At 46.0% G+C, this 23,773-nt stretch overlaps 1 protein-coding gene across 6 annotated transcripts in view; it reads left to right on the top strand.

Annotated features, from left to right (window-relative positions):
• Positions 1-23,773, top strand: part of FRMD4A (FERM domain containing 4A) — a 567,858-nt gene that overhangs the window by 224,109 nt on the left and 319,976 nt on the right. For 2 of the 6 annotated variants that reach the window (XM_075926043.1, XM_075926068.1), the window contains exon 1: positions 16,559-17,102. The exons of 3 other annotated variants lie outside the window; for them this stretch is intronic. In XM_075926043.1, the coding sequence (XP_075782158.1) occupies positions 17,010-17,102 (93 nt within the window). In that variant the 5' untranslated portion in view covers positions 16,559-17,009. Of the gene's footprint in view, positions 1-16,558; positions 17,103-23,773 lie in introns of those variants that run through there. One more of the 6 variants, XM_075926050.1, reaches the window with a different exon arrangement.

The raw sequence follows: 23,773 nt of genomic DNA, 5'->3' as shown, positions 1-23,773 counted from the left end.
AGCACTTCAGAGTGCTACACGCTCCTTGCAGGATGGAAGGAGACATCACGCGCTCCCAGCCCTGATTGACTTGGGGGCAGGAGAGCTGCACAAAGTTTCCTCAGTCCTGCGAGGAGCACACAGCACTTCAAAGTGTCATACACTCACACAGGGCAGGGGCAGGGCGAAGGAAGCTTCATGCAGCTCCCCTGCCCCCAGGTTGTAATTGGCCTGGGGGCATGAGGGGAGCGCACAAAGCCTCCTCCTGCCCTTTGAGGAGCACGTGGCACTTTGAAGTGCCGTGTGCTCCTTGCAGGGCAGGGGTAGGGCGGGGGGAGGCTTTGTGCTTCCTCCGCCCTCAGGCCAATCAGGGCCTGGGGGCGGGGGAGCGGCGCGAAGCTTCCTTCACCTTGCCCCGGCCCTGCAAGGAGCATGTGGCACTTCAAAATGCCACATGCTCCTTGCAGGGCAAGAGGAGGCTTCCCGCGCTCCCCCGGCCTAGGCCCTGATTGGCCTGGAGGTAGGGGAGCGTGGGAAGCCTCTTCCCGTCCTGCCAGGGGCATGGTTGCCTAGTGGGGAGGAGGGGGCAAAGGGGCTCCCCCACCCCGAGACCAATCACGGTCTGGGGGTGGGATAGCCCAGAAGTATCCTGGTCCCGCCCCTTCCAGTTTAGGCCCCACCCCTTCTGGGTGGCCTGGGGCCCCCGGCCCAAAATTATTGGCCACCCCAATCTACATTCTCATATTTGCCTCTATTGGCATAGTATCTGAGCGCCTCTTCGCGGTATCTGCTTATCATCAGCCCTGTCAGCAAAAGACAGGCTCTGGAAAGAGTAGGACTATTGATGCAAGTAAGGGTAGTGCTGGGGGAATGCTTGGGTGAAAACACAGTTTTGTATTTAGCTATGGGTGTGATGAGCTTGGTGCTCACTCTTTTTCCTTTTAGTGATAAAATCTGTAGTCTTAATCCATTCTCTCTAAAGGCTCCACATCCTATACACATGAATTTCTCCATCCCCCTCACTGGTCAACTTTTGCGTTCTCCCAGGAGAAGGTCGCTGTCAGATGGAGGCTCTGGCTGCAAAGAGCTGCTTTGTCAAGTAGTTTGGTCCAATTCTGTGCATGCGTAACCCACGCCAACTCAGTATGGTCCTCTGTCTCCCTCGGTTGGTAGATTGGTCCCATATAGAAAATAATGAGCTTAGTACTGGCCTGACTAAGAGGTGGCTACCCTATCTCAAAACGATTTATGCTTTATATTCTTGAGGCTCTAAGTTCAATCCCCACAGCCATTGAACCACCCAGTGTAACATGTTACTTTAAAAGTCAGGAGACTCTGCTCCGAGGAGAATCACTGCATACAATGGCAAATCAGGCCAATATAATCCCATTGAACAGCAAGGCTGCAGTGTTCTGAATGAGCTGTAAGCTTCATGACTAGACATAGGGGCTTGCCATAATTAAGCTTGGATGTTACAAATGTAGTGTCATTTTGTTTGATAGGGTCAGGTACCATCTCCTGACCAAAATCCCAGTGATACGCTGCTTGTATCTTGTACGTCAGCTTGCCATGCACTGTGGCTGCGCTTGTCCTCCTTGGCTTGAGACTGTCTTTTCATTTGGGGCGATAAAGATCCTCTGAGACCGGAGACAGAAAAACTGACATGAAATACAATGTGAAGCGCAGGCAGAATGGGAAGCACATGCTGTTGTAATAGATCATTCTAGTGGCCAAGTTGATCTACATTCATTTGTTTGTTACCTAGCACTTTACCATTATGAGGAAAAATAATACTCAGCTTAGTACTGGCCCAGACCAGAGTAAATGAAGTGAGCTCAGGCAGACAGATCTGCTCTCTAATAAAAAGAACCTCTTTGGAAGGATCCTAAAGAACGACTCAAATTAGGCATCTTTATTAACATCACTTTCATGGCTTTCAGACCGAAGCGATCTATCACTGCTGCTGTTTCAATCTTCTTGTTGTCTCCATGGCTCCAAACCATGATGTTGCCTACAAGGCTGGGTAACTGGAGTGTATGACGCTGAAGCATTAAAATTCCACTTCTCCTGTGTCAGAGGATTGGGCTTCTTTTCTTTTCTTTTCTTTTCTTTTCTTTTCTTTTCTTTTCTTTTCTTTTCTTTTCTTTTCTTGAACACGCTTTATTGAATGATACCGAATCTCACAGGGCAGTAACACCCCTCCTCCCAGGTAAGTGGAATTTGAAGGCTCCAGGACTGCACAGCTCACTACACAGTTTTATCATAGGGTGGAAAATGCGTAGCTGGATCCAGCTTACCTTAAACCGAGCCGCTGCAGTGTCTTCACTGCAGGAGGCTGATGGGAGCACGTGCTCCTATAGGCTTCCCTTACTCCTCCCAGAAGGAGGAGTGCTAGCAGGGGTCGATCTGGAGGTCTACACTAGACCTGGTAAATCGGGGGGAGGGAATAGAACCTAAGGCCCAAGGGCTGGATGCACACAAAATCTACTAGCCTGTGCCCCACTAGGCTCTGGTGTACCAAGGGGAATGTGGGGAGAGTCTGTCGTCTTCTGAGTTGGGGGCCACGTCAGCGAGGGGCTATCTCTCTGATAGAGGCAGCAAGGCGGGGGGAAGCGACTAGCTGAGTAGCTACTCAACTATCCAATAACTATTTGCTTATCGGATAGTCAACTAGTCACTAAGGGTATGTCTACACTAGCCCCCCACATCAATCTAGGGAGACTAATGAGGGCGACCGAAATTGCAAATGAAGCACGGGATTTAAATATCCTGCACTTGATTTGCATGTTCCCGGCCGGTCACCATTTTAGAAATTGACTAGCCTGAAGTTATTGACCGTGTCTACACGCAGCAGTGAAATGGGATTCCGAAATAAAGTCCTAACTCGAATTAGCTGGTATTCCTCCTGCAATGAGGTTTACCAGCTAATTCGAGTTAGGGCTTTATTTCGGAATCCCGTTTCACTGCCGCGTGTAGACGCTGGCAGTTTCTTCGGGCTTGTCAATTTCTAAAATGGTGACCATCCGGGAACATGCAAATCAAGTGCATGACATTTAAATCCCGTGCTTCATTTGCAATTTCGGTCACCCTCATTAGCCTCCCTAGATTGATCTGGGGGCTAGGGTAGACATACCCTTACATCCCTAGGTCAGTGGCTCCTTACCCAAAAAGGGTTCCTCACCCCTGCACTAAATTGAATGCTAGAAGATCGACCTCCAGAGGGTCGATCTTCTCCGTAGTGTAGACGTAGCCTAGGAGTCCAGTCATTGACTGTGACTGACTTCAGCAAGGATTGCAAGGTGCTGGATCTGAGAGTGTAGCATCCTCTGGCTTGAAGTAGTTTCTATCATATGCAGGGTTTATAGCAGGGGCTGGGAACCTTTTTTGGGTCAGGGACTGCTGACCCACAGAAAAATGAGCCAGGGCCCACACACAAGTGAGAAGCAAAAAACCCAAAAAACCCTCACTGATGTGGCCCCCAATTGAGGAGAAAGACACTCCCCACATTCCCCTTGCTTACCAGAGCCTAGGGGAGGCCCAGCCTAGTAGATTTTGTGTGCTTCAGCCCTGCAGTGGGGCAATAGGGGGGCTGGTGCACCAGCATAAGCTCCCTGATGCCGGGGGGGAGGGGTCTGAGCCTCAGGGGCCAGATCCAGGCAAGCCAGGGGCCAAATGTGGCCCCTGGACTTGATATTCCCCACCTCTGGTTTACAGTTTGGCTCAATGGCTATCAAAATTGTTCCAGCACCCCTGGCAGGATTGGGTCCATTGTCACTTATTGGTCCTGGAAGTTCAGTTCTTCTATGTTCTTCTGCCTTAGGTACTCTTTAACTGGAAGGTCCATGTTAACTGCATTGAGGACATCAGAATAAAAGCTTTCTCGGTCGCACCAGTGTAAATCTGGAGAAACTCCACAGAGTTTTACAGAGTGGTAGTCAGGGCAGGATTTGGCAAAATTGTGTCTCGTGCTTCCCTTGTGAAGCTAATAATATTCCACTTGATTATGATTTTTTTTTTTTTTTTTGCAGAGGCTAAAAATTTGCATCCGCCTTGCATTTTCCACAGCTTCCTCCCAACACATAATGTTCTTGTTATGCTGTCAGCCCACTATCTGCAAGGCAGCTGTTGCCATATTGACACTTCCTTTCCCTTCTTACAAAAGGGCACTGGAGAGCTTTGTTGGCTTCTGTGGCTTCTGTGAGAGGAGATGAAAGGGAAACATCAGACATGACATTTCCTAATTAGCTGTCACCGCCAGTGGGCTTCCCAGGAATTGCTTGTCGAGAGGACACTCTGCTGTGTTTTCTAGCCAAGCAGATGATTCACAGGCAGGAACGGGCCAAAACTAAGGACACAAATGTGAGACCAGGCCATCGACTACTTCGGAAGGTTTTAACAATAGACCCAGGAAGTCTGGGGTCCATGGAGAAATCTGATGGCTGTACCCAAGTTGTCTAGGGCACAAATGAATATTGAGGTGTTTGTCGCTAGATATGTAGGGGGCTGTGCATGTTTAAACCAGTTGCTCATCAGTCCTGGAGCCATTGACCCAGAAAGTCGGCTTCTCCCACAGAACCAGAAGCAAAGAGAGAATAACCCTGATGGAAAAGGGAGCTTGAAAGAGTCTGCAATGCAGTGGCCTGAGAAAAAAGGCTTTGTACCAAGCTAAGAAGGCAGCATAGCAGAACTCTGATGGCAGTATTCAGGGCAAGGATCATTGAAGGAAGAATGCTGAATTCCCATCTCAAGCCAGGTAGAACCTCAGCGTGGATGAGAAACACCTGACTGATCCCTGTTGCCTCGTGGGGGACTCAGTCATCAGACAGGCACAAAGCAGACCAACCAATCCACAGTGCATCTCCCACTCTAACTGCAGCCTTTCCAAAGTCAACAGCCTAACACTCCCCCACTACACCAAGTAGGCCAAAAAGACCAGGGCTGGGGTGAGAGTAATGATGGACCCTTATATCTAGCTGGAAGTAATGGGGCTGCTGGTATGTGGAGCTGTAATTTCTTAGCCCAATACAGAAACAGTAATGGTAGCATCAGCAGCAGTCAGCTGATAGGGTCAGTGGAGATTGCTGGATTCCAGAGTGCCTCACCTCCTGTCGTCCTGAGAAACAGCTGATATTCAATCTGACCATGTACCCAGGTCCCAGCAGAGTTAACATAATAACAAAAAGGAAAAGAAACTTCATGTACTTTATTAGCACCAGCACTTATGTGGGGGAAAATGACGTTATGGCTGCATATTGTGACCAAATGGCTACGTTCCTTATTATTCATTATTCATCTGAAAAAGCTTTTTCGGAAAAAGACTTCTTCCTCGTAGAAAGAGGTTTACCGCTGTCAGAAAAACCCCTCCGTTCTTTTGACTTTCTGTCGAAAGAATGCAATAGCAGTGTGGACATAAGTATATTTTTTCCGGGAAAACTGACATTTTTCTGGAAAAACGCTGTAGTATAGACATACCCTGAGAGGACATGATAGCAGCTTTTAAGTACCTAAAAGGGTGTCACAAGGAGGAGGGAGAAAAATTGTTCTCCTTGACATCTGAGGATAGGACAAGAAGCAATGAACTTAAATTGCAGCAAGGGAAGTTTAGGTTGGACATTAGGAAAAATTTCTTACCTGTCAGGGTGGTTAATCACTGGAATAAATTGCCTAGGGAGGTTGTGGAATCTCCATCACGGGAGATATTTAAGAGCAGGTTAGATAGGTATCTATCAGGGATGATCTAGATGGTGCTTGGTCCTGCCGTGAGGGCAGGGGCCTGGCCTTGATGATCTCTCGAGGTCCCTTCCAGTTCTAGGATTCTATGATTCTTCATACAGGGTCCTGGGCATGTGACTACATCCCTGGACTGAAGTGGTTTCCATCACATACAGGGTTTACACTTTGGTTCAGTGGCTCCCAGCACTCCCACTATCAAAATTGTTCCAGCATCATGACTTACATGTTGCAGTCTGAGGTACCAAGACATTGTCAGGGTCTCTGTTGCCTTGTACCACAATGAGCAAACATCCCCATCACTACAACCCTGCACAGATACAAAATTTGATATCCACAGACTGTCAGAGTCCTAAATGCAAGCTTTGTATCTGCATCCAAATCCCTATCCACACAATGAGTCGTGGATATCTGTATCTACATCCACGGAAGCAGATACCCACGGTTCTAAAGCAGATATCTGCAAATTTGCAGGGCTATATTCATCATGTCACATAGAGTCCATGTTCTGGCAGCAAAATATATCTAGTGGATAGTCTTGGCAATCAATACTATAGATAAGAGTGTTTATTTTCTCATTGTCAGTGTAATTACACAGTTTACATTATACTCTGTCCACTTCATAAACACAGGCGATCAATACCTGTTATCAAAATCCGTACTCAGCGACAACACAGGTAGGGAAGTTTGTCAGGAGAAGGTTGTAATGGAAATTACTAGAAAACAAATCCACAAAGCAAACCCCTTGCAAGGTGGGTTCCTTCTCTGCTCCCATTACCCAAAATGTTATCTTGTCAGCTATTGAGGCTCTGCTACAAAGCGATTACATTGCTCTTAATACCAGACGCAATGATAAGGCATTATCAAAATGTAAAGTGATCCATTAACCTACGTAGCAGCAATAAATCGCCTGCTTGAGCTGAACTGCCGGGACTCGTTAATGGAAGAGTAAGCAGCTAGTTTGTACTTTGAGCCGTCACAAATCATGCATAATGTAAGCCAGCAACTGCTAAGTCGGCCCCTGTGAAATAGCTGATATTCTCATTTATTTATTTATCAGAGGAATCAGATCTCTGAAGTGGTCCCTAATGAGATTCCCTTTGGCATTAACAACATCCTCCAATTTACCTTCTGCATCCTCTGCCTGGCTTTAAAGCAACAGAATAAAGACTCATTTCAGGTCTGGCTTTGCACTGTTGAAGTCAATGGGAGTTTTATCATTGGACAGGATGGGAGCAGCAACAGGACCTTAGTTGTTGATGGGCAGTGGTGTTGAGTTTTTTCTGCACTTCCAAGTCACTTCTCAACAGCTTGCAGGATTGGGTCCTTGGGGAGACTGTTAAGTAGATTTGGAGGCAGGGATGCTGGAACAGTCTGTATGGTGGGGATGCTGAGAGCCGTTGAACCAAATTGTGAACCCTGTTTGTATATAACATCAAGACAGGGGGTGTTTCAGCACCCTCATCATCCCTAGTTCCAGCACCTATGTTTGGAGCAGGGGAGAACGTATTACGTAAAGAGATTTTATAAAATCTAATATGAATAGAATTTATTTGTAATGATCCCAATAAAAAATGCCAGTGAAAAGAAGTGGGGAGAGGGGAGTAGGGATTTATTTTATGAATTTTCCTACAAAACAGGGAGTAATTCTCCAGTGTGTGGTGTTCTCTCCTTCGGACACTTTGGATCGGACCAGCTAGGGAGTCCCATGTTTGACCAAGCTCAAACTGGGTGTCACCAACAGAGGTTACAATAGGGGGGTAGAATTTGAATGACCAGTAACCATGCTGGTACGGCAAGAAAACCAAAAAGTGAAACTGTGCACTCTAGATTGACTTGGCTAAGCTAAGTGAAAGGGGCAAAGTAGACCGTGTGAATGGAGAGCTGTGAATTAGATTAAAGTATTGCATTATAAGTAACACAAGGAACACCGGGACTCATTAACTACTGGACCAACTTACTAGGGATGTGATGGACTTTCCAGCTCTTGATGTGTCCTGGAAGGAAGACTGGATGTCATTCTAATAGAGATGCTGTAGCTCCAAGCGAAATTATAGGCTTACAAAAATGAGGTACTTTGGTCTGCTTGAGGGGGAGGTCAGACTAGATGAGCATAATGGTCTCATCTGGCCTTAAAAGCTATGAAGGTTGAAGCATATAATTAAATACATGGGTTCATTTTATTTTGACAGTGTTGGCAAAGCCCCTTTAAATGTGTACAAATGCAATTTTCACTTTACTAGGAGAGAAGTAGCCATCATCCTCTACTTACAGGCTCTTGCCAGTAAACTGCCATCTCATTTAATAACCTCATTTTTCTGAGGGACGTAGGGCCCTTTTAGAATCTCCTAAAAACTCTCAAGATACCTTTACTTCTCGGCTCTCTCAAATGACCTCATGTCAGGACTGCCTTCCCTCTAACCATGTGGTTTCATTTGAGAAAATTCACTCCTGGCTTTCCAGCAGTTTGAGATCTTTTTTTAACAAGTGTGAGTTTAATTGTAAAGCTAAGAGGGAGAAACTTACAAAGCATGAAGAACGAAAGAAAATAAATCGTCAGTGTTGTTTGACATAATCCATATGTCACTCAGGCATAGTACAGTCCTATGTAGAGCGGAAGCCCGATAGGTTCTGAGTACTTCCGAGGGATTCTCAACATGCTCAGTACTATGCAGAATCAATTTCCTAATAACCTTGGGCCTGATGCTGAACGCTTGCATCTCTCCTTAGAGTCATGGGTGCTCAGATTTGGCCACTAACAAAAACTACAATCTGGTAATGGTCCAGATCAATAGATTAGCATGTCTGTAAATGTCACATCCAGCTCCTGCAGCCTGACTGTGATGTGGGAACATAGCATTGCTGCCAAATTCCTCCTCTCTAGTTTATGTAAAGGCCAAAGGCCGCTCCCTGTTCCCCAAATGCATCTCTCCAGGGCACTTGTGTCCGACAACTTCCCTCTCTAATTCATTACTAGTCCTCCCGCTTACGTGGGAAAATAGTACAACTAAATTATTCTTAACTTTTATTATATAAACCATAGGTTAAGTATGTACAAGTAAGCCCTAAAGGACTGGAGACCAAGGATTGACCTACAGACAGTAAAACTGAAGGAAAATGACTGTATATGCACAGGAAAAATTCTTCAGATATAATGCGGACAACCACTAATACCTTCAGTGATAAAGAAGTTTGACCAGTAGCCTCTCACCAAAACAGCCTCTGGCTAGCTTGGTAGGCCCTCTGGGGAATTCCCCGTGTTCACTTCTCTAAACTCTATTCCTGCACCATTGTAAGTGCCTCCTACAGCCACTCCCCACCACTGAAGTCTCACCTCGCAGACTGGGCCAGTAGGAAGGAGAGGTTCAATATAGGTCTCCATTTGAGATTATGCTTTTTGCCCTCCCCCTCTTCCACCCTTTGGGTATGTCTACACTACCCCGCTAGTTCGAACTAGCAGGGTAATGTAGGCATACTGCACTTGCAAATGAAGCCCGGGATTTGAATTTCCCGGGCTTCATTTGCATAAGCGGGGAGCCGCCACTTTTAAAACCCCGCTGGTTCGAACCCCGTGCAGCGCGGCTACACGGGGCTCGAACTAGGTAGTTCGAACTAGGATTCCTATTCTGAACTACCGGTACACCTCGTTCCACTAGGAATCCTAGTTCGAACTACCTAGTTCGAGCCCCGTGTAGCCGCGCTGCACGGGGTTCGAACCAGCGGGGTTTTAAAAGTGGCGGCTCCCCGCTTATGCAAATGAAGCCCGGGAAATTCAAATCCCGGGCTTCATTTGCAAGTGTGGTATGCTTACATTACCCTCCTAGTTCGAACTAGGAGGGTAGTGTAGACATACCCTTTCTCAGCAAATCCCAGCAACTGAACCCCTGTCAGCCTAGCACAAACTCAGTTAAAAGATCCTAGAAGTGCTCATTCTTAGTTTGCCTTGGACATACCATCCAGACATCTCCTGCTCTCTCTTGCCCAGTTTTCTTATGTCCTCTTGTGGACCCCAGCTGCTTGGTACCTGAGCACCTCACCATTTTAATTGCATCACTACAACACTCCAATAGGGGAGAAGGAAGTACCGATATCCCCCATGTTGCTGTGGGGAACTGAGGCACAAAGAGGTCGTGTTACTTGGCGAAGGTTGTACAGAAAGCCTGACACACAGCAGGGACTTGAATCTAGGGGTGTGTCTAGACTACCTAGTTTTGTCGACAAAAGTGGACTTTTGTCGACAAAACTATACCAGCGTCTACACTACCGCTGAGTTCTGTTGACATAACATCGACAGAACTCAGCAGTTTTGTCGACGCTGGTATACCTCATTTTACAAAGCATAACACCTTCTGTCGACAGAACTCTGTCGACAGAAGGTGTTATTGCCTGTAACATTGCGTCCAGACTACGGAGTTCTGTTGACAAAGCAGCTTGCTTTGTCGACAGAACTCAATGTGTCTGGACGCTCTTTGTCGACGGAAGTTTTGTCGACAGTATCTGTCGACAAAACTTCCGTCAACAAAACGCGGTAGTCTAGACTTACCCTAGGTCTCCAGCTAGTGTCCTAACTACAGGACAGTCCTCCTTTCTGACGGGTGCTAACAGGCTCCATAGGCAAGGTGGGGGGGGGGGGAGTTCCACACTCCTGGAAGGGGCAGGGCCTCAGGGGAAGGGGTGGGGCTGGGACAGCCAGCTCTCTGCGCCTCCTGGAGCATGCCATTCTCCTCCACCCCCTCCCCCTTAGAGCCCCCTGGAACGAGTGGTGCGCCAGTGGCGATTTATACTGCAATAGCAGCGGCGGCAGGCAGCCAGGAGCCCTGGGCCTCTTTGAATGGCTGGGCCCCAGGGCAACTTCCCTCTTTGCTCCCCCTGTTGGCAGGCCTGCTTCCCCATTCTTCTTTGTCCTAAAGTGGGTCTTTCCAGTCCTGTGTCCCATCTGGGCCTCTGCTTCATGCTTTAGAGTGCAGATGACCCAGGGTGCTTCAGGTCTGGATCCAAACTTCCCCAGATCTCAAGAGATCCTGGGTTTCAGATTGTTGGACTAGGCCCATGTCTCCCAGCCCTGCCTATGTGCCAGTGAACTTCAACCTGTGAAAGTTACTGCTGTGTTATACAACATCGAGCAGCCATGAGACATCTGGATCGACTGTAGAAGCAACCAACATGCACTGTGGACATGCTACACAAGCTGTAAGGTGACGGAACAAAAGTTTTCATTCATGTCCGGTGCTGGGCTTCACATTCACTCTGACCTGCAGCCTCTTAACTAGGCTTGTTACAGCTGCTGTCTTTATACATCCTAACTTGCTGGTTAGTTTAATCACAAAGGACACAGATTGCCCAGATTAGCTGAGCGAGGGATGGCGTAACTGGATGGTGAAGGAAGAATTTTCTCTGCATATTAGTGCACATCAGGCACTAATCTACATTATCTAGCACTGCAGATCTGCATTCCTCTCTGCTTTCCAAGTCTCATAGAAAGGGGAATGGAGAGTGAGCCTTCAGGATTTCTTCCCATAGTGTGGAAATCAATGAAGGCTAATTCCACTGCACTTGTTTGCCTGTTGAAAGTTAAAAGCAGGCTCCTAGAGATGAGCCATATAGGCAGGCCGTGCACAGCCAATAGCACCATGCTTGCCCAGAGCAGAGTATCACTGGGTAGGCTATGGGATACCATCTCAAAACACATGCTACACACGACGTGTTCTCACCAAGACAGGTGGGGCCAGGACACTGCACCATGGGACAGATTTACATCGCATGCCCCCTTAGGCACAGCATCTTCAGCACTCCCCCACCTGCTGCTGACCTTTGTGTTTCCATAAAAAATGAAACTTTTAACCCACTTTTTTTCAGCACTCCAAGGCACGTGCCCGTTGGGCCTAATCGGATACCCAACTCTCACACTAGCTAGCCTCCTTCTGGCCATTCCAGCCAGCATAGCCAGAGGCTCCTCCTCCACGCCCATGGAATCCCCACGATCAAATCAAGGCTGCTTCCTGTGCAGGAGATTTAAATGACCACACCTCCATTAGAGGAGCCACTGTGTGTTCCTTTTACAAAAGACTGGCAAAGCTACGTGCACAGGTGTTACTTCTTTCCCCCCTGCTAAAACCAAGTTAGAAATAGCGGCGAGGAGTCCTGTGGCACCTTATAGACTAACTGAAGTGTTGGAGCATAAGCTTTCGTGGGCAAGACCCACTTCATCAGATGCATGTAGTGGAACGGCTACATGAATGAATGGCTAGCTAACTACATGAGCTAGCTAACTACAAAATGAATGGCTAGCTAACTACAAAAGCAGCTTCTCCTCTCTTGGTATTCACACCTCCAGATCAGTAGAAGTGGGCCTCATCCTCCCTGGTTGGATCCACCTTGTCATCTCTAGCCTGATTCTGGCCTGCATATTTATACCTGCCTCTCGAAATTTCCTCTACATGCATTTAACGAAGTGGGTCTTTGCCCACGAAAGCTTATGCTCCAACACTTTGGTTAGTCTATAAGGTGCCACAGGACTCCTTGCCACGTTTGCAGATTCAGACTAACATGACTACTCCTCTGATACAAGTTAGAAATGTGATTTGCAATAAGAACCTGTCCTGGTTATGCTCCTGGGCTGAGTCCTCATGGTAATTTTGGCCCTATATTAACCCTTTCATAATCCGTGTGAGGAATACCCCTCTTTTCCTCCCCCCAACAAATGCATAGCGCTTCTGAAAACCAGTCCTTTTGATGGTTTTTCTCTGGATAGTTTTTTCCAAATGCAGCTGTTATTGAGAGAGGATCAATACAGCACATTGTGTTGCAATTTATGCTAGTGCCATCACCACTTTCCATTTCCCAATCTCCACTGGGCATTTTGCTGCCCTGAAATTTGACTCTCACGTTCCACATGTAGCATGCGCTCATGCATTTTGCAGCAGTAAATTATTTTCTTTCTCCTTTTCATCAAGGACAAGAAGATGTCAAGCCTGAAATACTAATAGATTGGAATGTAATTCTGTGTGATGCGTCGTTACCACAAACCACTGTTCCTCGCAGCCTGCAATTAGCGCTGGAGAGCCTCCATTTCTTTAAACAGTTTCCTCTTTCAGCAGTTAGTAAATACCTCAGAGTCTCTGTTGTGGGTCTTGTGGGGAGCCAAGTCAGGATGCTCCATTGAAGTAGAGTTTGGGTTTGCTTTCATTTGATTTTCCCACTCTGTTTTACCAGGGGTTTTATCTCTACGGTTTAGGCTAGATTTAAGGAAAAGTTTCTTAACTTTACCAGTGTGCTAAATGAAGTATCTGACTGATGCACAAATCTGGAGTCAGATAGAGCGTGTGGGGTTCTCCCTTTATAAAGGGGGTTCTCCCCTTGAGGGGATGCACGGAGTTCCATCTCTCCAACGCTACTGAAACTGCATTAGTTTTTCAACCGAGTCTCTTACACAGCAGTTACCCATTTATGCTCCCAAAAACCCACCGTCAGGGAGGTACAATGAATAGAGCAAGCCGAGGGTGCTACATATATGGCAAATTCCCCTAAATCCACACCAACAAACCACCACCCTCAAACAGAATAAAGAGTCCCTGGATTATTCCTCCTGCCTGGCTATCTACACTGAGCTGGTCCATGGGTGGGGGGCTAGGGGAGCTGACTGTTGGTCGGAGTCAGGGTTAGGGGCTGAAGAGGGGCTCTGGGCAGGCGACTCTGTGTGTGTATAGGGAGTGGGTGGGAAGAGTGGGGGTCAGAAGATGAGGGGGCCAAAGCCCCTCCCCTCCAAGATTGGTACCAGGACTGCTTATGTAACCCACACACCTAGTGTGGTTACTGAGCAATGCAAGTGGTACCTAGACCACATCAACAGTTAAGACCGAGAGACCTCTACAGCATGGGCTGGGAGCCAGCTGGCTTTTAGCTCAGAGGGTAGAGGCTCCTATACTCTGCTTCAGAGGTCCCAGGTCAAATCCACTTGGTTGTGTTTACACTTGCTCTTCCCCCTTCCTGTCCATGTCAGCAAGCAAGAGCAAAGTGACAGCTTGTCTGCCCCTGCACTCCTCCAGGATGAAGAATGCAGCAAACGGGGTACTTTCCTCTCGCTCCATGAGACAGGGGAACAGCCAGCAACCTCTCAGTACGAATCACCCTCTCTAAAGAGAACACATAGTGGGGTGGGAAGCTCAGGGCTGGGTCAGCCCCGGATGGGGAAGAGGGGCACCATTCACCAGCCAGGTGATTCTGTCTCTTTTCAGTGTGGTTTTATGAGAAGCAATCCCATTCTGGGCACATCCCATTTTCCTGGCTCAACCAAACTCTTACATCGCTTTAAGTTATGATAAAAGGAAGCTGCATAACAAATGCATAACAAATGTGTTGCTCCTAGCTCTTGAACAGACAGACAGACAGACGACTCTCTCAAATATATAGTAGATTCTATTCTGTCAACCTTGGGGAGGCAGTATGCTTTAAATTCCAGGGGAAACTATTTCCAAATGTATCTAGCTTGACAAGCCCCTAAACCTCTACAAAAGCATCTGGGAAATCTGTAGATTTAACAAGCTGACCCTGCCCTCAGGGCTAGCTAGGGAGGCACTTAATTACTGTTGGGGACTATGGTAACGCAGTGGAACCAGGGCCAGCCTTAGGGGAAATGGCACCCTGGACAAATATGTAATTGGCAGCCTTGGCCCTGGCTGTCTCCCTTGACTTCTCATCTACTCCTGTTGCCCCAGGTCCCTGCTGCTTCTTCCTCCCATTTGCCCTGAGCTCCCTTCCATGGCCTCACACTCTTGGCCTGCTCCACTCCTTGCCCCAACCGTGGTTCCCCGGGTGGTTGCCCACCTGTAAGGCTGGCCCCGAGTGAGAGTCTTTGACCCTAGTGGCCAGTCCACATTGAAAGGCTGAGTCTACTGCTTCTGCGCTAAAGGAGCCAGGCCCTCTCAGAGGTCCAGAGAGGCTCAGGCCACTTCCAGCTTTGGAGGCCCCTAGCCATAATAAAAATAAAAAATGATGACACATGAAAACGAAATAAGGCACCAAAAAAGAGTGAGAATAATTTGATTTTTTTTATTTCACAGTTTATTTCTGTGCAAATGCACTAATGATTGAGGAAAAATCTAGCCAAAAAATTAACAAGTATCTAAATTTGAGGCCTTCTGTGAGCCTGAGGCCTAGGCCAAATGGCCCTCCTGGCCTTCCTTCTAATTGGCCCTGAATGGAGCTGGTCCTCCGGCTCAGGCCATAAAGGCTCTTCCCTTTAGAACATGTCTTGGGTCCAATCACTGCAGATGACTCATCCAGGAATATCATTTGCACCTGCACTGCAGAAATGTTAGGAGAAAGTAGGTAAGGTATAATGGGAATGATGTAGGTAGGAATCCCAAGAACACAACTCCTTAAATTAGTTTACTGGAGAGATCTCTGATAGCCCTGCTGTACATTTTATGGTTGAAAGCCCAAGGCTGTAGCTCAGACATGACTCATCCTGAGGCAGAATTCCCAGCTTCCTAGTCTTATTTACACTGGTGTAAACCTGAAGAAATTCTATTGATGTCGGTGGAGTGACTCCTCACTTTTTGGCATCAGCAAGAACAGCATCTGGCCTTTCATGTTTGGTTCCTTCAAACAGGGACATGGTCGTCATTGGAGAAGGATTTTTAACGATCGTGAAAAAAGCACTCTTATTTAAAAACATAAAAGTTGAGTCAAAGTCTGTAACTTTATCCCTAGTCTCTAGAAAGAATCTATATCTGTCAGCCATGCTTAAGACATTTCCATCTTTTCCTGTCTCTCTCGCTCTATTTGGCAACATACATATGGAACTAATTACGAACAAAGGCCGATTGTTTTTAATATTTGGAATTTCCCACATTAAGCGACTGCTTTTTCTTTTCCTTTTTTTTTTCACTGCCTTCAATGCATGCACATATGCTGGACAGATCCATTCTTTTCTCTTTGTTATATATGGTGTGCTGCAGGCCACATTCTTAGCACTTCCCTTTTGGCTTTTAGACTTGAACCAAAAAAAACCAACCCCAAACCAGAAAAAAAAAGAAGTAACACATTAAATTGACCATTATCCATAACAGAAGAGCTTAATCTCAGAACCTTTTCAGATATTTGGCAAAAACTGGACTGATCTAAGGAAAGACCCATCAGCCACTTTCTGCTCTATTAGACCAAGTAAAATCAGAAAAATGCCATGAAGTTGATGAAGTCCTTCTCTGTTTGCACAGGTTAATTCAAAACCAGATCTGGCCTAGTTCCTATAAGAGAATGTGAAAATACAGAATAGAACTTAAAAACAATTGTTAAATCACATACATTTGCTTTGCAATATTCCATGGTGTTTGCAGAAACTGAATGAGATTTCCCAAATCTCAAATTGCCTCTGCACCAATAAAACAATGGAGATTGTGTCAATCCTCTTTTATGTCTATGAATGAAAATGTGATCGTCTTCTAATGTTCTAAGAGAAAGTAGCAATACACATTAAGACACTGATTCTGCGCAGCGTGTGTGACAGTAAAGTCCAGTGAACTTACTCTTTTAGCAAAAGTGAAAGTAGCAGAAACTCTTTAAAATGGGCATATGACTTTTATATGTTACTACTGACACACGTGTGCATTAGTAGTTATTGTGTATAATGTGTGTACATAAATGTGCACTGTGCGCACACAAATAATATGCACTGTGCCAGACAATACTACACAGTCTGGTGTGAGTGTGTGTGGGGGCGGGGTATTAACTGAGCAGCCTGGAGAATCCTTTAAAGTCCAATTACTCTGTATGTGCTTCCCTATGACTAGTAGAGAATAATATCTGAATGTAGGATTTAACATTAATCTCCGCACCAGATGGTGATACAGCAGATATTCTTTTTAAGGTGAACATGTGATCTACTGTACAGCAAACGAGAGGGGTCTGCTGTCACGTGACGAAATGTATAAGTCTGATAGAGCTTTGATTAGACAACTGACCTGGTTACCATCTGTAGCTACAAGAAGCGAGGTTGACATTTTTGGAACAGTCTCCCCAGAAGCTTAATTCTTCCACCTCTGTGGCACAGTGATCCTGCTGAGCAAACTACACGGAGCGACACAGAAGGCAGCTAAAGATATGCTGCTTAAAACATGTTGTTAAGATTGCAGGGATTTTTTTTTCCTTCCTTCCAAGCAAGCTACATATTGACTCACATGGTCTAAAGTAAAAACCCACTCAGCTATTTGGTATTTGGGAAATCTGCAGGGAACTGGAAGTTGTTTCAAAGGAAGCTCCTTTCTGCTCTCAACACACACGCGCGGAGTGAGCTCTACACGATGGTAGTGCAGACAGCAGTGACTCCTGGTAGGACCCGAAGACTTTTGTTCAAAATATCATATGGATCACTAAGAAGACACAGTGTGGAAAGGGTAAGCTATGATTTCTTTGTACTGAGTAAATGCCCCAGAGAATGGAGATGGTCCTATTGTATAGCCATCATCTTTTAACGATGAGTAATGAGTACCAGTGGGCACTATGTGATAATGTGTGGAAGTCAGTACTAGTGAGACCTGTTTGATGATGTATAGTCATTAGGATGAGTCAGAGCCTATATGTTAATGTATGATGGAAATCAGTGCTAGTAGGTGCTATATGATACTGTGTAGTAATCAATAGTAGGCAGAAACGTCATAATAATGCATGGTGGTAATCAATGCTAGTGGCATTCATAGGATAATTCCTAGTAATGAATACTAGTCAGAGACTATGAGAATGCAGGATAGTAATCCATACTAGTGCAGTCTGTAGGATGTCTGGTAATCAGTGTTAGCAGGAGCTGTATACTGATGTACAGCAGGAATCAATAGGAGTAGATGCAATATGATAATGCAGCGTAGTAACCAACACAAGCAGTGATATATAGAAGTGAATTAGTATTCATGGGTGTTATATGAGGCACACCAGTAAATAAGCATATGTGAGATGATGTCCTTGCAGCAGTCAGTACTACTGAAGGCAATGTGATAACACCTAGATAATCATCCCTGGATAAATCCGATGGCCAGGGCGGAGGTGTGGCAAGTTAGACAAGGCGTTGTTGCTTTCCTGTTTCCACTGAGCGGCTAGGAGCAGGTCACTGGGAAAGTGTCAGACATGCAAGTGCTCATTAAGGAATCATGAAAAGTTGTTTCTCAGAGCCTTCCTGCATTTTTAGCATTGAGTAAGAGAGGCTTCACTCTGTGATAGTGCTTGGCAAAGTGACACTTAGAAGCTAGAGAAGTGTTTTAGTGGTTTTAAGAACATGCCTCATTGGTTCTGAAGATGCTGGCTATCATTTGATATTTTACAACAATAGGGCTAGCCTCGTAACTGCATAGCTAATTTCCTGAGAGCACCTATAGTTGGCTGTGGCGCTTTGAGCCAGGGGAATGAGAGCCCCTGAGCTTTGAGGAATGACAGAAATGATAAAATGGCCATAGTAAAAAAAAGCATCTCAGCTAACTGATACCATTGCACTTACGGAGACCAAAGAGGACAGATGTGTGTTGGAGCTAATGAAAATGAAAGGCTGCTTTTAAATCATGGATTAACCCCAATGTGAACTGTCCAAAACCCAGAAGACTTCAAAGTTCAGATGGAAGTGCCGTGACAACTGAGGGAGATGAAGTCTACCCTGCGTGTGCGTACAATAACTACCCAGCCTGGTGTGTCTTGCAGCACTTAGATGTTGCTCAGTTAATGTGCACGAGCACCCTTTGCGTATTCTTGGCTTTTTTGTGGCGGAGCATGATTGAGACCAGAGGAACATAACTCTCAACTGATTAATGGAGTGTGACGTATTTATAAGTCAGCCCTGTCTATATGATCAGATTGTGAAAAGCTCCCCTTATAAGCTGGTCGCCTTGGCTTACATAGATGGCATTCATAGATGTTTCCCACGTTAAATGTTGGCTTTAACAAATTTAAGTCTTGCTGTTGGAAATTGGGGAAAGACCCTTGATTCCTAATGGAGTCAAGGGGCCTATGTGTATGAATAAGGAGTAGTCACGTAAGAATTACTGGGTCAGGTCTTCTCTGTCTTTGGGGCAAGAGCTATCTCTTTGTTCTGTGTTTGTACAGTGCCGAGCACAGAGAGGATCTGAGTCATGATTGGGGCTCCTACGAGTTAATATAGGATAAAATGTAGAGTATGCCCGTGCACATACATGCATATGTACGCTCTACCAGGACAGCCGGCAGACTTCACAGGGCACTGGGCAGGGTGAAGGGATGGCTCTGGGAGGTCAGGGCCTCAGGCAGAAGGGGTGGGACTGGGGCTAGCCTTCCCCAGCCAGCTCTTCATCGCCATCTAGAGCTCACCACCCGGAGCTCTGGTGGCAATTTCAAAGGCCTAGGACTCTAGCTGCTGCAATTACCACTATAGCAGTGGCATAAAGTCCCAAGCCCTTTTAAATCACCAGGCTCCAGGACAGCTGCTGCCTTTGCCCCTCCCTCGCCACCCCCCAAATGATGGGCCTGCACTCTACTAATAGAAATAGGCCCTAATCCTGCAATGTGGTCTATGCAGAAAGAGCCTTGTGCCTTCAGCAGCCCCTTTTGGCTTTTTTAGGGCTCTGTAAGGTAACAGGGGCCCACCTACCCAGATCATTGTACAATAAGTGGCTCAGGCAGAAACAGCAAGGAAAGATTCCCAAGGGTAAGTACCATCTACACCACAAAAAAACACAGCAGGCCGCCTTAGGGTTGGGGTCTTCAGACTTGGGCTCATGCTACGGGGTAAAAGTAACTGGACAGACTTTTCTATTTAGGCTCTGAGATCCACTCCCCTCGCCAGGTTTCAGAGCCCAAGCTCCAGCCCCACAGGATGTCTTGACTGCTATTTTGAGCCACAGAAGCCGAAGTCTGTAGATCCGAGCTCTTCCGGGCCTTTTTTCTCAGGCCAGGTCTACCCTCCAGCTCCTGAGATATGTAATAAGGGTCTGGCTCACAGGAGCAGGAATTTTATTTCCTGACCCCAGTTGCACAAGAGGGGGAAAGTGTCTTGTGACTTCATGGTTGCGATTACAAGACTGCATGCATTAACTGAAGCTAAAAACTCAGGCACTGCTTTAAAATTCTGTTCTGCTTGAAATAATTGCTAATTCTCCCAGCACGGGTGAGCTCTCAGCTGACTTATTCAGCCCAGCAACAACTGCCCTACTCAGTCGTGGGGCAGGGAGGAGGTATGGCCAGATTATGGGACCAAACCCCAAAGTGAGAGCAGCCCCTGGGCTGCTCTAATGAGCACTGCCGTTCATAGACATGCAGATCTGAGCCTCAACGCAGCAGAGCATCGGAGTCCATTTGTTTTATTATCCTTGTGGGACTTTTTATTGTGCTGAGGTGTTTTATGCACATAGAGACTTCTGAGCCTTAGCAGAAATCTCTTGCCAGACAGAAGAGTCCACGGGCTTCTCTTTCCAGTGCTGGTCATCACTCAGAGCTCCTGCCACTCCTTACCCCTCTCCCCCTCCTCCTTACCCACTCACAGAAGGTATTCTACAGCACAGATATTGGGGAAGCAGCCACTGCTCTTCACACTACAGCCTGAGTCACAGACTCTTCTGTCTGGCAAGAGATTTCTGCTAAGGCTGAGAAGTCTCTATGTGCATAAATTTGAGGAGCTCCTGTGTGGCAGAGGAGGACCTATGACAGACAAGGCCTGAGACAAGAAGATGGAAGGGAGTGAGATACAATAGATAGGGGTCGTTCGTGTAAATTCACATGCCATTTAAATATAAACACATAGAACCCAGCTTCTTTACTTGGTTGATTGCATTGCAGCCATGTTGTGTCTTGGAGAAGGAGTATAGGGCCTTACCAATCAGGGCCCCTGGGTGGAAGGACATTGTTGAAGAAGGTGCAGAAATGTCTTCATGAGAAGCTGGTGAACAGGTGGACTAGGTTGGCGTTGTTAGCTGAGCAGAAGCGTCTGGGAGCAACAAGAGCGGACAAGTGAGCAGACAAGAGGCCAAGAGCCTTGAAAGTGAGTGCAAGGAACTTAATAATAGCTAATTATTTGGTAACAACTGGAACATACTCTTCGCTGTATGGTCCAGTACATGCATGTACATCACCCACCCACCGGCACATGGGTGTACATACATGATGAGAAAATATGGGGAGTAAGACATTCCATACTGCATAAATCATAGCTGTCTGCAAGTGAGGTGGAGGGTCATAACTCATCTACAGCACAGCTTGACGTGACTTATGCAAGCTCCTCTCCTAACTCACTTTTCACTGTGCTCCATAGCGACACTAATATGAATGTATGAGGCAACATCAGTGCTAATACAGTTTCTTAGTTGTCTGCTGGTTTAGAGGAGCTCTCTGAAACTACATCGTATATTTAGATAAAGAAAGAGTGAACACCAGTGGCAGTGTCAAAACCAGCAGTGTGGAATACTTTTGATGGCTCTCTTTACGTGGACAAGCATAGGATCAGTCTCAGTGGTTGGTATTTTAAAATGAATGAAAATGGTTTTATTTCGCTCATCCCCACTGGGTAATCCCAGATTGGTTTATTTATTTTTTCAGTCAAAGTATGTAGTGGCACCTTATAACGCTGCTGGGAGAGCAGGTAAAACACAAATGAAATAAATATTCTGAGAAGGAATGTATTTGCTGGAGGACTTATCTCTTCTTTCATCTACTGTCTGCACCTCACATCAGCATTGTCCTGGTTACAATAACTCCCAGAAGCCACCAACCAAAGTGAAGGCATCTTTATGCTAGGTGTTGCACAGACACATAGGAACAGATGATCCTGCCTCAAAGAGTATACATGCTTAGATAGATAATAGATAAAAGAGATCAAGGTTGGCACATACAAACCCTATGGCCTGGTCTATGCTACAGTGGAAGGTTGAATTAAGATATGCAACTCAAGCTACATTAATTACGTAACTGGCGTCGACTTATCTTAAATAGAGTTTCTGCGCTGTCCAGACAGTGGGAGGCCGACGGGAGCAAATGCTCCTGTTGGCTTCCCTTACACCTTGCAAAAGGAGGAGTACTGGATGCCGGCAGGGATGCCCTTTGAGCTCGATTTAGCAGGTCTTCACCAGACACACTAAATCGAACCCCAGAAGATCACCAGCGGCAGCATCAATTTTCTGCGTAGTGAACACATGGCCTATTTTACTATAGGAGAACTTAAGCCACAGAGAGAACTTAAGCCACAGAGGTAATAACTTAAGCTACAGTCATGCAGAAGTCAGTGTCATAGCTAGGCGATGAATCCAGCTCTACTGAACAGATTCCAGTACCACACTCATAAAACCATCCTTCTGTCATAGGCCCCTTGTTCCCCCATAAGCCTTATATTTAGTGATTAACTATATAATATACGTAGTTACTTGTGAGGATTCTATGACTATAATAGTTCCCAGACATCTTTATTAGGTATGTGGGCCAGGGAGTGAGAGGAAGATCTCTGGCATGTTGTTAATATATAAGCAGCCAAATAAATGCCCGTTCCAATGAAGTTTCTATTTCCACTATGGCAAGGAGTTGTGTAAGAGCACCTTTTGATTCATCATTTCAAGGCTTAATCAGCTGTTTTCTAGCTGCTGGAATATCACTCTGAACACATAGGCAGGGTATTGTTCCTTCAGACAGAAAGCAAAGCACGCATCTATAGCAAAGTCTGCCGCCTCCTATTCATTTAGAACTTGAAGGGTGATACTCCAGTGACTGTGAGAAAAGAAAAGGCAGTCTCAAGGTTAAATGAAGGATTTCATATAAGAAACACAACAAGACTGAAAGAAATGAAGGTCGCTCAGAGACAATGTTGGAACTGTAGTTTTAAATGAGATGCGACAGTTTTTATCCAGGCTCCTCAGCTGGTATAAATCAATACAACTCCACTGATTTCAGTGGAAGTCAATGGCGCTATCCTGAATTATGCCAATCTAGCCCTGTTGGCATTTTATTCTGATGTGCCTATTAGCAGCTGGACTTCTAGAATCTTCCCATGTTGCAGCTGCTAAGGATAAACGAAGAATTTAGAAAGCAGCCAGGTGCCTCTGAACCGCATGCCAGAACTCTGCTGTCAATAGCTCAGATGTAAATCAGCAGTAACTCCACTGATGTCATACTGGATTTACATCCCTGTAATTGTCTGCAGGATTTGGTGTGATGTCTAAGATCCCTCTATTCCAAAGGTACATCCATGCGTAGTCATTCAGAGTATCACTTTAAAACGTAACCCCACAAAGATAAATCCTGAAGTGGATATTTATTACCATTAAAAGCAGCCAGCAAAGAAATGACCGCGACAAGTCAGCTTCAGCTCCCATGTTATCACAGATACATTAGCATGCTGGAGGAGGCCTCATTCCTTCTATAAATATTTTTCTCTTGAGAAGAGAAAACTCAGAGACTGAGATTCAGTCTCTGCTTCACAGGCTAACTCCACGGCATATTTTCCCACGCTGTTCTGCTGGCTTATGGTAACCTTTGCTCTTGGAGAAGGAAGAATGGTATTTATTGTCCATTTCCCTTTAAGTAATTGAGCCATCCATTCTTGCCCCCAAATATGCTGCTGTTGTACTGTCTACTGGCAATATAACTCTCCTAGTCCATTGACTGGTTCCTTATATTTTGTCTAGCAAAATAAAAAATTGCCTCGTTCATGTCCACTTTACTAACCACTCTGTGGTGTCTCCTTGTGTCTCCAGAGAATTAGCTCTGTCACCTGGTTAGATACCATTTCCTGCCATTAATCAGTCTATTGTTCCCCTCAGTTTCGCCCTGGCCTCTTATGCACAGGAAGCTGCAGCTCTGTCCTCTTCATGGCATAGCCTTCCAGCTAAATCTCATAAAGTTCTTACTTCCAGGATATCTTCAGAGTCTGCTTCCAACTGCCCCCAACTGGGCTACCTCTTGTGTGTTACTCCAGCAGTGAAGTGACTTGTCGGGGAAACTGGGCCTGCCTTCTACACCAGGTTCCAGTCCGGGGACCCTCAACCCAGCATCTCTGTGCATCTATTCTCCCAGCCCTTGCTGCTCCTTCTTACTCTTTCCACTTGTATCTGGTAGTATGCAGGTTTCCTCC

The sequence above is a fragment of the Pelodiscus sinensis genome, chromosome 1, assembly GCF_049634645.1.
Source record: "Pelodiscus sinensis isolate JC-2024 chromosome 1, ASM4963464v1, whole genome shotgun sequence".
In the NCBI taxonomy this organism is placed as follows: Eukaryota; Metazoa; Chordata; order Testudines; family Trionychidae; genus Pelodiscus; species Pelodiscus sinensis.
Note: the sequence above shows the minus strand (reverse complement) of the source record. Positions and strands in the feature narration are given on the sequence as shown.